We start from the raw sequence: 15,559 nt of genomic DNA on the forward strand, positions 1-15,559 counted from the left end.
TTTTATTTAGGAAAAGCTTTTTCAATCTGAATCCTATAAAAGCCATATGAAATAAATGAAAGGTTCTCAGGTTTAGTGACTTGATATTTTCACATTCATGTTCCTACATTGCATAGGAGGTGAAGGAAAAACAAGTTTCCCAAAAGCCAGTCTACATACCCATACAATACACATTTATTTTTAAATAAGATTAATTAATAAACTATACCACTGCCGTCGAGTCGCACTTTTAAAGTCGCACGCATTACAATGGGTCAAATAGCGCTATTTTATATTACAGCTATTATTCCAGGTATCTATCACCAAGGTACATTGTTAAAACTCCAGCATTAAGCAGGAGGCCTCCCTAAGATGTGGTATCAGAGAAAATCCATGTTGCTGGGACCCACTGAGGCTCTTCCTGAGCTTTCCTTACTACTGACAACAACTGGACGCATGCATCTTGCAAGTTGTCATTCACTATCACATGATCAAAGTACTGGCCAAACTGGGCCTCCATTTTTTGGGCTAAATCCTCCATCTCTTGTAAGTCTTCATCCTTCAGGAGAAATAGAAAAATACGCATAAGACATTGAATGAGACAAATAGAATTAATATACAGTATGTTATGCTGTCACATTGGTTGAGAAGCTATTTATAAAAAACCAGGTCAAATAAATGACCACTCAGCTTCCCACCTGGACTTAAATTTATTTTATTACCTAAACACTTGAAGCTTTCAAACCATATACAACATAAAACCAAAGCAAATTTATCAATTAAATATAAATAAAATTTTAACTTAAAATTTAAAAGAACATTAACCTGATAAGAATGATGTTATCTTGCAGATAGAAAATGGTCACATCCATAAGGATAGTAATTAAATTTATTGCTGTTATTTTCTTATTTGCTCATGACAACTAAAGTAGTGGTACTTGTTGCCAATGCAATCATAAACACAAATGCAAATACAGGCGCTAAAATTTTGTGAAAGTACCCCTTGACAAGGTGGCCATACACATGGCCCAGAACAATTTTATTAATTTGCTTAGACAGCCATCGAAATGAGAACACAATTTTAAATTCCCCCCAATTTTTTTTTTTTTACTCTGAAGTGCACCCATAAACTTCACTGAACTAACTGCATTCTAGAGAATCAGAGTTTTATAAAACAGTCATTGAAAAAATGTAAAAACAAAAATAATGAGAAGTAAGGTAGTAAGATACCTGATATTACACACAAAGTATATTCACTATGTTGTTGTTGTTGTTAGGTGCTGTAGAGTTGGTGCCAACTCACAGTGACCCTACGCACAACAGAACAAAACACTGCCCAGTCCTGGCCATCCTCACAAACGTTGTTATGCTTGAGCCCATTGTTGCAGCCACTGTGTCAATCCATCTCATTGAGGGTCTTCCTCTTTTTCGCTGATCCTCTACTTTACCAAGCATGATGTCCTTTTCCAGGGACTGATCCCTCCCGATAGCATGTCCAAAGTATGTGAGATGTAGTCTTGCCATCCTTGCTTCTAAGGAGCATTCTGGTTGTACTTATTCCAAGACAGATTTGTTCGTTCTTCTGGCAGCCCATGGTGTAGTTGATATTCTTCACCAACACCCCAATTCAAAGGCATCAGTTCTTCTTCTGTCTTCCTTATTCATCATCCAGCTTTCACATGCATATGAGGAGATTGAAAACACCATGGCTCGGGTTAGGTGTACCTCAGTCCTCAAGGTGACATCTTTGCTTTTTAACACTTTAAAGCGGTCTTTTGCAGCAGTTTTGCCCAATGCAATGCATCTTTTGATGTCTCGAGTGCTGCTTCCATGGCTGTTGATTGTGGATCCAAGTAAAACAAAAACAAGTGGATGGCTTTAATAAAGAGATATTTATTCTCTCACAGTCTAGTAGGCTACAAGTCCAAATCAGGGTGCCAGCTCCAGGTGAAGGCTTTCTCTGCTCTGGAGGAAGGTCCCTGTCATCAATCTTCCCTTGGCCTGTGAGCTTTTCTGTGCAGGAACCTCATGTCCAAAGGACACAGTCTGCTCCTGGCACTGTTTCTTGGTGGTATGAGCTCCCATGTCTCTCTGTTGGCTTTTCTCTTTTATTTCTCAAAAGAGGTTGGCTTAAGGGAGTATCTAATCTTATAGATCTCATCAGTAAAGCTGCAGCTAATCCATATTATTACATCATAGTGATAACATTTATAACACATAGGGAAATCACATCAGATGATAAAATGGTAGACAGTCATACAATACTGGGAATCATGACCTAGCTAAGTTGACAGATGTTTTGGGGGGATGCAGTTCAATCCCTGACACTTGACAGCTTCACTGTTCTGCATTTATCATGATGTTGCTTATTGGTCCAATTGTGAGGATTTTTGTTTTCTTTATGTTGAGGTGCAATCCATACTGAAGGGTGTAGTCTTTGATCTTCATCAGTTAAGTACTTCAAATCCTCTTCATTTTCAGCAAGCCAGGTTGTGTCGTCTGCATAACACAGATTGTTATTGATTCTTCCTGCAATCCTGATGCCCTGTTCTCTTCCTACAGTCCAGGTTCTCTGATTATTTGCTCAGCATACAGATTGAATAAGTATGGTGAAAGGGTACAACCCTGACATACACCTTTCCTGACTTTAAACCACGAAGTATCCCCTTGTTCTGTTCAAATGACTGTCTCTTGATCTATGTACAGGATCCTCATGAGCACAATTAAGTGTTCTGGAATTCCCATTCTTCGCAATGTTATCCATAATTTGTTATGATTCACACAGTTGAATGCCTTTGCATAGTCAAGAAAACATAGGTAAACATCTTTCTGGTATTCTCTGCTTTCAGCCAGGATCCATCTGACATCAGCAATGATATCCCTGGCTCCACATCCTCTTCTGAATCTGACTTGAGTTTCTGGCAGTTCCCTGTTGATATACTGCCGCATCCACATTTGAATGATCTTCAGCAAAATTTTACTTGCATGTGATAGTAATGATATTGTTCAATAATTTCCACATTCGGTCAGATCACCTTTCTTGGGAATGGGCAAAAATATTCACTATGACATTTTAAAGTAAACTTTCTTATAACTAATCCTCTTAAAATACAAATATCAGGCTTGTGCACACCTAATTTCTGTGTAAAAGAGTCAGACTTTTGCAAACTGGCTTTGGGACCTTCCATCAAAAAAGGGGGAAATAAAAAAAGGAAAGTTAGCATCATAGCATTATTAAACTTATTTTAACATCTGTAAGTGATGTTGAGGATATTATGTATTAGAAATGTTACATTCCTTAACACAGGAATCCTCTGGGAACAGTACTGTGATTTTTAACTAGAAAAAAATACAATCAACCACTTCCTCTGTATCTTACCTTGAACTTCATCTCCACAAAGTAGTCTGTAATGATCTTGGCATTTTTCCGAGATAGCTGCATACAACTCAAGTTAGATGGCTTTATAAAGATGACATAGGGCTTCAGTTCTTGGGTTCGAGCCACTTGAATACCCTATACAGAAAAATTAAATGCACATTTAAAACAGAAGTCCAAATTTCCTAGAGTTGATATGCATATTCTCTAAATTTCTAAGACCAGAAATTAGCAATTATTTTTAGCTGGAGTATATTCTCATCTTCCCCCCAAGTCCTCAACTCTTAAAAAACAAACAAAAATTTTAATAGTCAGGAGGTGGTGCTCTAGAATGAACACGAAGTTCAAATTTTGGCTCTTCCACTTACTAGCTATGGTATCCTTTATTGAAATCTGAGAGTAGGATTCTATACATGATCTCAAGGCACAAAGACAAAGGCAGATTTTCAGGGTGGATCAGCTCTGTTTCACCTCCCTTCCCTTTCCTCTTTCTGTTACCTCACATTAGATACTCCTGCCATCTTCACACTGACCACCAGCTTTGACCCAAGTCTGTCTTTCCTTTATTAAGCACATTTTAAGGAAAGCACAAAGAAAATACAAGGATCATAAAAGTTTGACCTACACATTGTATGCCCCTTATCTTACTTAACTTGTTCACTTGTGCTCCAGTCTACATATGAACTGAGAACCTTGCATTCTGGTGTAAAACAATGTCTTATTCTCTCATCAAGAAGCTACCTTGATGCCTTTGTGATCAAGCTCAAGGCAAGAAAAATTCTCACTTTTCTTTATGCCCACCCACTCAGCTCTAGTTTTGTGCCCGAGAAGCAAGACTTCTTCACCCAACTGAAGGCAAGATGATGACAATCGACCCTTCAGGTAAGATCATGGCCCCTAGATGTGGAAAGTGGTCTTATCCTGAAAGGGTAAGAATAAAATGTCTCAACTATAACCTACAGCATGTGCAGAAAATGGGTAACACGCATTCATTACTTTGAGGAGATGGGAAATACTCTGTGACAAACCCACCTGAGGCTCTAAGTCCATGACACAGACCTTTCCTTGGTCAAGAACTGCTTGAACAGCATCCACACTAGTGCCATAGAGGTGGCCTTTGTACTCACCATACTCCAGCATCCTGTAAAAGTGGGACAAAGAAAACAAGGACTCTTTCAATAAGTAAAATGTCAGTAGTAGTAACAAGGTAAACTTCAATAGAAGAGAATATAAATGTGTGGATCTTGCTAATACAAAAAAGAATTACTGGATATTCATCAGGATCAGAAAAATTAAGAGATCTAGGGCTTAACTACTTCCCCAAATTTTCTAAAGTTTACATCACAATTCTGCTCCCTTTCCAAACTGAGAATCACCTGATGATGTACTAATATATCAACATACATTTCCTTGCTTACCTTTTCAGAAACCAAAGGAATTACCCCAAGACCGCTAGTCAATGGATTTAAAAAAAGAAAAAAAAAGAAATCTATTTTGAATATAAAGCAATCAGATGCAAGAATTAGATTCTGAACCTCTACCTTACCTGTGGCTGTACATGAGATTTTCAAATGTTTCCTTTGACACATAATGATACTCACGCCCATTCATTTCATAACTCTTTTTGGAGCGAGTAGTGTCTAACAAAATAAAAAAGAATGAAAAGTTTTAGATTCTTTGAAATATTTTGATTTATTACCAATATACACTTGGATAAATATGTCCAATAAAAATAAATAAGTAAATACATAAACAAACAGGTAGATAATTGCTAGAACCAAAACAAGGGAGCCTAAATTGGTGATAAGAAAGCAGTAGCTTCCATATCAAATTCAGTTACTCCATAAACATTTACCAAGTGCCACAGTGTAGAAGACAATGTGTAAGATATTTAGCCAGGATAGGGAGGTTCTAAGGAAATGCTGTAATAACCTGCTGTTCTTCAAAACAGGCACTAGTGAATTATGCATGAACCCTAAGATGCCTAAGGACTCCCAGGTAGCAATACCAGCCATAATTTATGTTTAGATAATACACTTCCTATAACCTGGTGGTGCAAATGATTAAGTACCTGGCTGCTAAACAAAAGGCTCTTGGTTCGAACCCACCCAGCAGCTCCACGGGAGAAAGACCTGGTGATCTGCTCCCAATAAAGATTACAGCCTAGAAAACCCTATGGGGGCAGTTCTGTTGTGTCAAATTGGGTCCTTATGAGTCAAAATCCACTCAATGACATCTCACAACAATAACATAGATCTGTAAGTGGTCTCCTTAAATTCCTTTCTTTTGCCTTGAGGTGAAAGGGGAAACACCCCTTCCACACATACACACTTCCTGCCCATTTTGAGGGGTGGCTCTGTTCAATAAAATCCTCCCACAAAATTCTCAAGATATCTGCCTTGATGTCTATGAGGGGCTTAACTGGTTTTCACATACCTCAAGATTTTCATCTTAGTGCCTCAGTCAAAACTTACATTTTAATATCCTTTTGTATATATTAGAAGCTACACATTATTATAGGAGCCGTGGTGGCACAGTGGTTCAGACCTTGGCTACTAACCAAAAGTTCAGGAGTTCAAATCCACCAGCTTGGAAACCCTATAAGGCAGTTCTACTTTGTACTGTAGGGTCACTATGAGTTGGAATCGATTTGACAGCAATGATTTTATGCATTATTATAAACCTTCTGTTTTCTTGAATTCAGGAATTCTATCACAAGTCTTTAAATTATCTTTTCTATTTTTATTTAAAAAATCAGGTTTTCTTAAAGTGATTTTTAAAGTTTTCTTTGGAAGGATGTATCCCAGTGTGAAACAAGTAATACCTTATATTTTTAGAATTGCAGTTCTCAAATGTCTTAGAGCTTACATATATATATGTATAAAATGGAGTAAACTAAACAAGGAGAAAATCTGGAAGACTACATACTAGGAGTTGGCTTAGAACTTGGTGGTAGTGGTGAAGGAGGAGCATAGGGGAAGAAAGGAAGCCAAGAGTAAAAGGAAAATAAGAGAATACCATTTTAAAAACCACTGTGTGTAATACAATCTTATTTAAATTATTTTTGAATTGTTCCTGTGTGCCGATTCTGACTCATAGTGACCCTATATGACAGAGTAAAACTGCCCAATAGGGTTTCCTAGGCTGTAATCTTTATGGAAGCATATCACCAGGTCTGTTCTCCTGCAGAGCAGCTGGTGGGTTCGAACCACCTGCAGACCTTCTGGTTAGCAGCCAGGAGCTTAACCCACTTTGCCACCATCATGCCTTGTTTCTAAATTATACTTGTATATATTACATTTTTTTTTAATAAAAAAAATAAACAGAACAAGGCATTTAAATAACCAAGCACAGTGTCTGGAAGGTAGTAAGACTGAATGAATGTTAGCTATTATTACTAATATTACTTTTCCTGAAAGGTCATTTATGTAATCGTTAAAAAAAGAAAAAAAAAAGACAATCACCTTTTAAATGTTTAGCTGGCTACCTGCCCGTAAATCAATTCTCTTTATTAAAATAAATATAGCTAGAAATACTTAATGTCTATCCCTTGTGTCTTCTATTTTTACAGCAAAGACAGTATGACATAGTTAAGTTAGATCAGCATATTTGCAGAGGCAAAGAAAGTTTTTTGAAAACGTGAATAGCTATAAAAGAAAAACTAAACATACGTGGCACAGCACTTTGAAAATGGATGGGATTCAATTCAATGAGTTGTCGTCTCAGTTCATTGACTCCAACCCCAGAAGGTCCTAAACACAAAAAGTCATGTACAAAAACCATTAGATGTGAATGTATATAATTATATGGTAATGAAGTCATCATTATTCTATTGAAGAATTAGAAACTTGAAAGCAAATGTTTTTAGGGAAATTACGTAACTTCCCTTCTCATAAGTTGGAACAACTCCAAAATGCTCTTGGGAATTTTCCTAGTGGCCTATGGAAGAACCCAGATATCTTCACCACTTAGAAATGAGGTAGGGAATTGCAAGGACCTGTCACTTCCGCCAGCTGAGGTAGATAATTGCAAGGACCTGTCACCACAGAAAACATCTAATGTTGGAAACTGAGCATTTGCTAGCCTCTTTTCAATGAAGATAATCTGAGAGAACCTTCCTTTCTTCTTCAAATGAAGTTTCTATCATGTCACAACCCAGAAATCAGCTTTGACGATTATAGGTTATGTGACTTATAGAATTCAGGGGGCACATTTCCTGACAGGTGGTTGAGTCAGCACCCCCATGTCCAACTGGAGGCAGGGCTGACTTCATAGGCATATAACCTGTGCAGTCTCGTAGGGCCCATGCATAGAAAGGTCCCACACTTGATTTAATACCCTGTTATTGCTGCCTGAAGTCCTAAATATTTGAATAAGGGGTCCTTGTATTTTCATTTTGCACTGGGCCTTGCAAATTTTGTAGCTGGGCATGTTGCTCTTCTCTACAAGGCCAACTCTGATCACACCTGGGCTACACAGAGAAGAGGGCAGTAAAATGTAAGTTGCTACTGCTATAGAGACCAGCATCGCAGAGATCTTGGTCACAAAAGCAGGTCACTCCACATTATGTTTGCCTTGTTCTTTAGCACCAAAGGTACAGTCCAGAAGATCTTAGATGCTTTTCAAAACAGGGTGGTTACAAATTTTGCTAGGGAAATGGACCTCAATTTTTTTTTCTACTGTGCCCTGGTGGTGTAGTGGTTAAGCACTGCAGCTGCTCATGAAAAGGTCGGCAGTCCGAATCCACCAGGCGCTCCTTGGAAACTCTATGGAGGCAGTTCTACTCTGTCCTATAGGATTGCTGAGTTGGAATCGACTCGACAGCAACAGGTTTAGTTTTTTGTTTGTTTAATACAGGCTAGTTATCTAGTCTGGGGGAACACTCATCTATGCTTATCAACAAATTCTAAACAGTCCAAAAAAAATCTCAATTATAACCTCATCATAATACAACTTATGATACAAGTTCATATATACCATGGCAAACTACATTCAATTGTAGACAATAAAAGCATGATACAATAAAATCTTATTTATAAACAAACAAATAAAACAGACTTTATTAAAACAGAAACAGGTCTTTTTACGGGGGTCCAGAAAGAAATCCCGTTTTTACCACACTCCAATGAAGGTTGTCGAATCTCGAAGGAAAACTTCCCCGTGGGAGAGGACAGCAAGTGCATGGGGGACATACCCACGAGCACTATCAGGCGGTGCTTGTCTGAAGGGTGTCGCTGGTACTGCACCACCTCCTCGTAAGAGGCTCCCACTGCATTGTAGCAGCTGCTGCTGCAGCACACGCTGGTGCGAAGATGGCTGAGGTGAGACTTCCTGCGACAAAGGCGCATGCTGCGGCGGAAACCAGCTTGGAGGGAGGGTTGAAACACGCAGAGGTTACTTCTTGGTTCCAATTTGATGAAGCACACAATGACTGTGATCCTAAAACATTCATTAATATAGTCATGTCTGTTTGAAGTTAGAAGACTGGAAGCAATATGAAGGAAAATAACAAAATACTCATGTATTACCTTAAGTTGCATCAAGCACCTACTATGTGCCAGGCATTGTACCAGGTGCTGGGTTTATAGTGGTCAACTAAGCAAAGGCCATTTCCTCATGAATTTACATTTTATGGGGGAAGGTGAGACAAGAACAAACAATAGCTCTTATTCATCATCATCACCTACCAATAAAGAACTTCTGACCATAGTCAACAAATTCCTCCTTGTCTGGAACAGCGGGGGCAGAATACGTGGAGGGAGAAGAGAAATCTATTTAGAATGGATGCATGACGTTGTCTTCCATTTTTTAAGTGACACTATCAGTAGATGGCAGTACAGTGGAATTTGTCATTGAGGAATGTTCTAAGCACTCCATCCTATTATTCACATCCACCTAATTACACAGAGGCACTTCAGAATGCTCGCATTCCCCTGAATGTATTCTGTCTAGTATAATTGAAAGCCTAAAGCTATTGTTGGCTTGTTTAAAGCTATAACTAAAATATTGAGTCATTGTAAAAACATAAAGACTGAGATTACATTTTTATACTTACTGTAAGAAAATTGATTCTAAAAAACACAGATAACAAACTGGCTTTGGCCTTGATTTGCAGATACCATGTTCTGATAGATCGTATAATCTCTTTACTACATACGAGTTTTCATTTTCTTGTAAAATGATTTGTTCTATATAGAATTAGTATTTGCTCTATGGCTGCCAATTATTTCTGATTTGCCCAGAAGACAAGAGTGAGGAAAACTGTGCCCAGAGGTTCGGGAGCAACTAGAGCTAGTTGAAACTCTAAGCTCTAAATTATTCTGGGCCTCAGAATAATTGTTATAAACTCCAGGAAAAAATTTTATAAAAAATATCATTTTCAAATTATTTTTTAATTATATTCTTTTTCGCTTTTACAACTCTGTTCTGATCATTGAAATATATAAAGCACATTTGTCCATAAAATGGACTGATATATACAGCCCCTTTTTTTTTAACCTTTGTTTTTGTTTTTCAACACACATTTTTAAAACATAAAGAAAACACAGACCTATCAATTCCAAGTAAGCAAGTAAGTTCATTTTTCTGATTGTAATATGCCAGTAAACTTGAAAGGAAATGTTTATTTAGGGATATACAGTAAAACCTGTGAAAGCCAAAATCTGTGGAAGGTGGAAACCTGTAAGAGAAGGAAAACTAAAATATTTCCCACTAATAGAAAACACTAGAAAAGTGGTAAGACTGCACCCCGTCAAAGGCGGAAAACTTGCCAGACTTGGAAAAACAAGAGTTATGGCTCTCACAGATTTCACTGTGTTCATAAAAGCTTAATTGCTTTGTTGTTCATTTAAAAATGTTTTCTATCAAATTCAATAATCATGTATTTCACCTTTACAATATTATGTCTTCATTCGTAAAAGTCATCCTGTCAAGTATCCACTTAGAGGCAATGAAAGATCTTAAACATGGCTTCGTTTGGGTTACTCAGGAAATAAAAATGAACAATTACCTTCTGAAAGCTCCTCTGGATATTTGGGTAAGTGCGGAAACAGACATGAAAAAATTAAGCCTTTGAAAAACTTAAGTTAGCCATCAGATAAAGGCAAACGACCATAGCGAAGCATCCATTTTGTTGTTTGGAAAAAATAACTTTTTCTACAAGTTGCTTGCCAGGACTCTTAAAAAAAAAAAAAGAAGAAGAGTTGTCCCTGGAGTCACTCTGACTCCTAGCGACCCCAACCCCACGTGTTCCGCGTAAAACTAGCATTGTGCTTCACAGGGTTTTCAATGGCTGATGTTTCAGAAGTAAATCTCCAGAGGAGACTCAGGGTGGACTGGGACTTCCAACCTCTTGGTTAGCATTTGAGGCCCTTAGCTGTTTGCACCATCCGGAGACTCCAAAGACTCTCCAAGAAGGCTCTCTTCTCTACTTGGTTGACACAAAGTGGGAATTGAAAGAGAAATTATAGGAAGGCAACAGATTTGAGCCTTCTCTCTCCTCTTCCAGAGGTATTGTTGCAGCCCTTTGAAGTGCAGGCAGTGGTGGAGGGCACTGGGGCAGACATTGCAGAAGCCTCAGGCCTCTACCCCCCCCACCTCTGCCCCCCACCCCAGTGCACACATTTCCATCTCCAGTAGGTCCCTGGAAGGGGGGTGGGACTGAATACAGAGTGAATTGTTTTCTCGACATCTTTAAACAGTGCCATGTTCTCTGTTTTGTTTTTAAATAATGTTCCTAGTTAAATAGACTACATATCACCTCCTGGAGAAACCCCAGGTCACATGATACTTCGTTTTGAGCAGAGTTACGACAGGAACTGTAGAACTTCAACTGCCGACTAATTGCTCTGAGATAATTAAACATCTTGAATGGATGCCAAGGGTTCTTATTTAGAAAACATGTCAGCTGGATTCTAATTGTTCCTCAACTGAGCTTCTAAGTGAGCTGGGTTCAGAAGGTACTGAGAGTTCTCATTCTCAATAAAGAGGGGCCCAGAGCTGGTGCTTTAGATAAGGGTGGGCAGCTATGTGTTTCCCTCCGCAGTGCTGCTCTTAGAGAACCAGCCGATGACTGCCCCAAGGAACAAGCAGAATTCGTCATAATAACCCAAGGGAACACTTACGCAGCACTTACTGTGTGCTGGGTACCATTCTAAGCACTTTACCATGTTATATAAATTATTGTTCCCATTTTACAGATGGGAAAACTGAGAGGTTAAGTTACTTGCCAGGGAAGACACAGACAGGGAGCAATTGGCCCCAAATCTGCCTCTAGAGGAGCCCTGGTTGTACGGTGGTTAAGAGCTCAGCTACTAATCAAAAGATCAGCAGTTCGAATCCACCAGCCACTCTTTGGAAACCCTATTGGGCAGTTCTACTCTGTCCTATAGGGTCGCTAAGAGTCGGAATCAACTCGACGGCAACACGTTTCTGCCTCAAGAGTCCATGCTCTTAACCTGGCCTCTCCTTCCACAAACCGTGTAAATACTCCTGATCTTCAACAGGTTTAGCATATGGAGTGTTTGCCAGAAAAATGATGAGTTGAACAGAGCAAGGAAGGATGCCTATAATCCAGAGGAATTAAAACCTAAATCAACCCCAAACAGCGATCCAAGTGTAGATAACTAAATTACGCCAAACAGGCCAAACACTTAACAGAAAATAGGAAATTTAGAAACAACCCAAACAGTAAATTAATCATTTAGGTGCGTGGTTCCCAAATCCATCAATTTCAGTGCCCTCTGTTTCATGACTAGTATTTGTAGCAATGCTCTGCTCTTGTAAGATCAAATTCATAGATAATGTAGACTACCACACACAAAATTAAAAAAAAATTTAAATACAATGCTCTTACTGTAATATAAAGGGAAATAAAAAATAGAAGGTATGTCAAAGTATAAATGCTGTAGCCTGACTTTTCTGTAAGACATAGGGTATTATTAGATGCTTACATCTACTTATAGTGAAGAAACTTAGATTTAAAGGAAATGAGATTGAAAATATCCCTTATATGAAGTACAGAAAAATGGAAGAGCAAAGGACCAAGTGGACACTAGAATAAAAAGAAGTGTCTGGTAAGTAGTAACAGACCAGATTTACTTGTGTATGATAAGAGAAAGAGGAAAATTGTCTTAATTGAAGTAGGGATAATATGCCAACACAATTATAGACCAATGAAAAGAAGAAAATGAGGAAACATAAAATTCTTGGAAGTGGCAAGTTTTCCAAAAATACTCTGTGGGACCTGTTTTGTTACTAATGATGTCAGCATTACTTTGAGGACTTTTGGTGATACTTACACGTGTAATCAACTATAACAAATAACGTATTAAAAGGAAAAGAAAATGATTAATTCAGTATAGTTACCTCACTTTCCAGTTTACTTACTATCAGTAGGAAGTAGACAGAATGTGTGGAATAAATCAAGTATTCAATCTTTGCAAGTGTCTTTATTCTGTTTGAATGCCTCTCTCCAAAATGACTGTCTTCTAAACTACCGGGCATTTCATGTTACTTCTTATGAACATGAACACATCACTGTTGTGTGTTAAAGAACTACCCATTTATATCTGTAATGGGTTCTGTCCTGCAGGACGTTCAGAAGATACGTGTGACTAGGGACAGCTCTTCATTGTACAGGGCTGTCTCATATTGACTTGTCTCGATTGCAATTTCCGATTCCTATCAGTTAAAGGCCAGTAGTGCTCTCGATTATTGTGACAACAAAAAATGCCCCCACGAAGCTCTAAAATGCCCCTGCACCTATTGAGCAGTGTACCTATTGAGAAGCTCTGGTTTAGGTGAAATTTACAGTGCTTGCAATCATATTGTTAATTCATTAAAAAAAAATATTGTATCATATCCCTAAATATGTGTTTAAATTATGCCAAAACTTGGCATATACATTAAAAAGTCAGTAGCAAGTGCTCATTTTTTACTTACCAGATTCAAATGTTTCTTCATCTTTGGTTTTCCATGGAGGCAAAAAACCGAAAATGTCTTTACATTGTTAGCCACAGTGAGTCTATATTTTAGCAGTCTAATTCCCTGTGCTTCTTCGCATACGCCACTGTTTTTTATTTTTTCCTAAACAAATGTCAAGTCAGTGGTGTCTCTACGGTATATATAAGGCTTAAATGAGATAAGTGGTATTAAGCAAGTTGACCATGACAACAAGCAGGAGTGCAGCAGGAGCTTAACATAAATACATTGAATAAAAAGAAGACTCAGAGAAAAGGGAAAAGTGAAATATCACAAGGAACTCTGATAGGTTACTAGATATTGAACAACTTTGCTTCCAGAGGGTTTGCAAATGTAGTAGGGCTGATGCCCTGCCTGAAGCGTTGGAGTCCCCAACATGGCCAGTGTGACAGAGATGTGTACAAATGGCTTGATTGAATAGGCTTGTTTAACTAAGATCGTAAATAAACCAACTTCCTCATTAGTTAAAACAATTCTTAGAATTTAAAGAGACATTAAGGAGTAAGTATCTAGAATTTATATAAAACCGACTCATAGAATTTATATGGAGAACAATTTGAAATATATAGCAACACTACAAATGCATGTACCCTTTGATCAGACGATGTTGCATCTATGGTATGTATTCTCACATATGTGTGAAATGATGTATTTTTAAAGCTATTCATTGTAGCATTGTTTACAACAGAAAAGGTTGGCTATAACACAAATGTCTATCAATAGGTGATTGTACAAACGTATGATTATTTAATCAATAGAATACAATAAAGCTGTTTAAAAAATTAAAATAAATAAGGAGGCCGTTTATGTGATAAGAAGGAATCAACTGCAAGATATAGTGTTAATAGAAAAAAGCCATGATCAGAACAGTGTGTATAGCACACCATCAAAGGGTACATACATGTGTGTTTAAAAAAAAAAAAAAAGAAGGTGATGTGGAAGAGAGGAAAGAAAAACAAATATGCATCTTTGCTTTTATATGCACAGAAAATGTCTGGAGATATACCAAAGAAACTGAGAACATTTACTGCCTCTAGAAAGAAAACTGAATGAGGAACATGAAAAGAGAGGAACTTTTACTGAGTATACTTTCAAATAAAGGAGGCCCAGTTGTGCAGTGGTTAAGCACTTGGCTTCTAACCAAAAGGTCGGTGGTTCAAACCCACCAGCGCTCCTTTGGAGAAAGGTGTGGCCGTCTGCTTCCGTAAAGCTTACAGCTTAAGAAACCCTATGTCCTATAAGGCCGCTATGAGTCAGAAACAACTTGATGACAATGGGTAATATTTTTAAATTTTTGAGTTTTGAACTGTGTGAATGTATTACCTAATAAAAAATTAAAATTACAGAAAAGAAATGAAAATTACTGTAATAAGAAAACAATGTGTACTTGGTAAAATAAATATAGTGTCAGCATTATTCTGTAGTTGTTCTGGGAAGTACATGTGAATCTTTGAAACACCCACTAGTTTAAGATTTCATATTGGTTCTTAATTTCCAAAAACTAGATTTAGCCTAGAAAGCCAAGACAAATTCACCTTTCAGATCAAAAGGTCTCCAACTAGTCTTCCAACAAAACCCTAGTGCTTCTTGAGCCAATCGTAGTTCTGCCACTAAATTTGAAAAATCTTTTCCCAATTTACAAAAACTTTAAATACAGAAATGTGAAAATTTTTTATATATTTCTCAAATTTTTAGAACCCACTACTGCTTCTTTCTACCAGAATCACCAGAAGATGGTGTCAGACTTAATAAAAAATTACACATTTTGCTATTCTGAATTTCGATGTTGATATTTTATGGTTCTCCACAAAGAATACGTGGTTTGCAGGTGTTCTACCATCTGAAACTCTGAATGTTAACGAAGTGTTCCTGAGAGCATTTCCAAGAAACCACTCTAAAATGTCTGTGGGGCCTGGAGGCCTTCCCCCAGCTGTGCTTCTCCCTCCGAGTGCCAGAACCACAGAAGAAGTTTGGGAGGAGGGTCTTTTTACACATTTCTTGCAGAGGAAAGGCCTGGGGGCATTGGGATGACTCTAGATAATCTATAGCTGAGGTGCTTCATGTTTCTTCTGGCAGCAAATCTTTCAAAAGGAAATGTTACCTGCTTCCACACATTTCTCATCAATCTTCATGTCATCTTCTACAAAGGAAAAAATGGAACTTAAAGTACATCAGCATTAAAAAACAGAATTCCCCATATATAGTTTATGTCTGATACTAAAA

At 37.8% G+C, this 15,559-nt stretch overlaps 1 protein-coding gene across 1 annotated transcript in view; it reads right to left on the reverse strand.

The window, feature by feature from the left end:
- Positions 1 to 346: 346 nt before the first annotated feature.
- Positions 347 to 15,559, reverse strand: part of MPP4 (MAGUK p55 scaffold protein 4) — a 43,444-nt gene continuing 28,231 nt past the window's right edge. The window contains exons 12-21 of the mRNA XM_049888835.1: positions 15,438 to 15,476; positions 13,298 to 13,318; positions 10,365 to 10,379; positions 9,043 to 9,084; positions 8,550 to 8,720; positions 7,027 to 7,107; positions 4,902 to 4,995; positions 4,388 to 4,496; positions 3,359 to 3,493; positions 347 to 538 (exon numbers count right to left, since the gene is read on the reverse strand). Coding sequence (XP_049744792.1) covers positions 347 to 538; positions 3,359 to 3,493; positions 4,388 to 4,496; positions 4,902 to 4,995; positions 7,027 to 7,107; positions 8,550 to 8,720; positions 9,043 to 9,084; positions 10,365 to 10,379; positions 13,298 to 13,318; positions 15,438 to 15,476 — 899 coding nt within the window. The remainder of the gene's footprint in view (positions 539 to 3,358; positions 3,494 to 4,387; positions 4,497 to 4,901; positions 4,996 to 7,026; positions 7,108 to 8,549; positions 8,721 to 9,042; positions 9,085 to 10,364; positions 10,380 to 13,297; positions 13,319 to 15,437; positions 15,477 to 15,559) is intronic.

The sequence above is a fragment of the Elephas maximus genome, chromosome 6 (genome assembly GCF_024166365.1).
Source record: "Elephas maximus indicus isolate mEleMax1 chromosome 6, mEleMax1 primary haplotype, whole genome shotgun sequence".
In the NCBI taxonomy this organism is placed as follows: Eukaryota; Metazoa; Chordata; class Mammalia; order Proboscidea; family Elephantidae; genus Elephas; species Elephas maximus.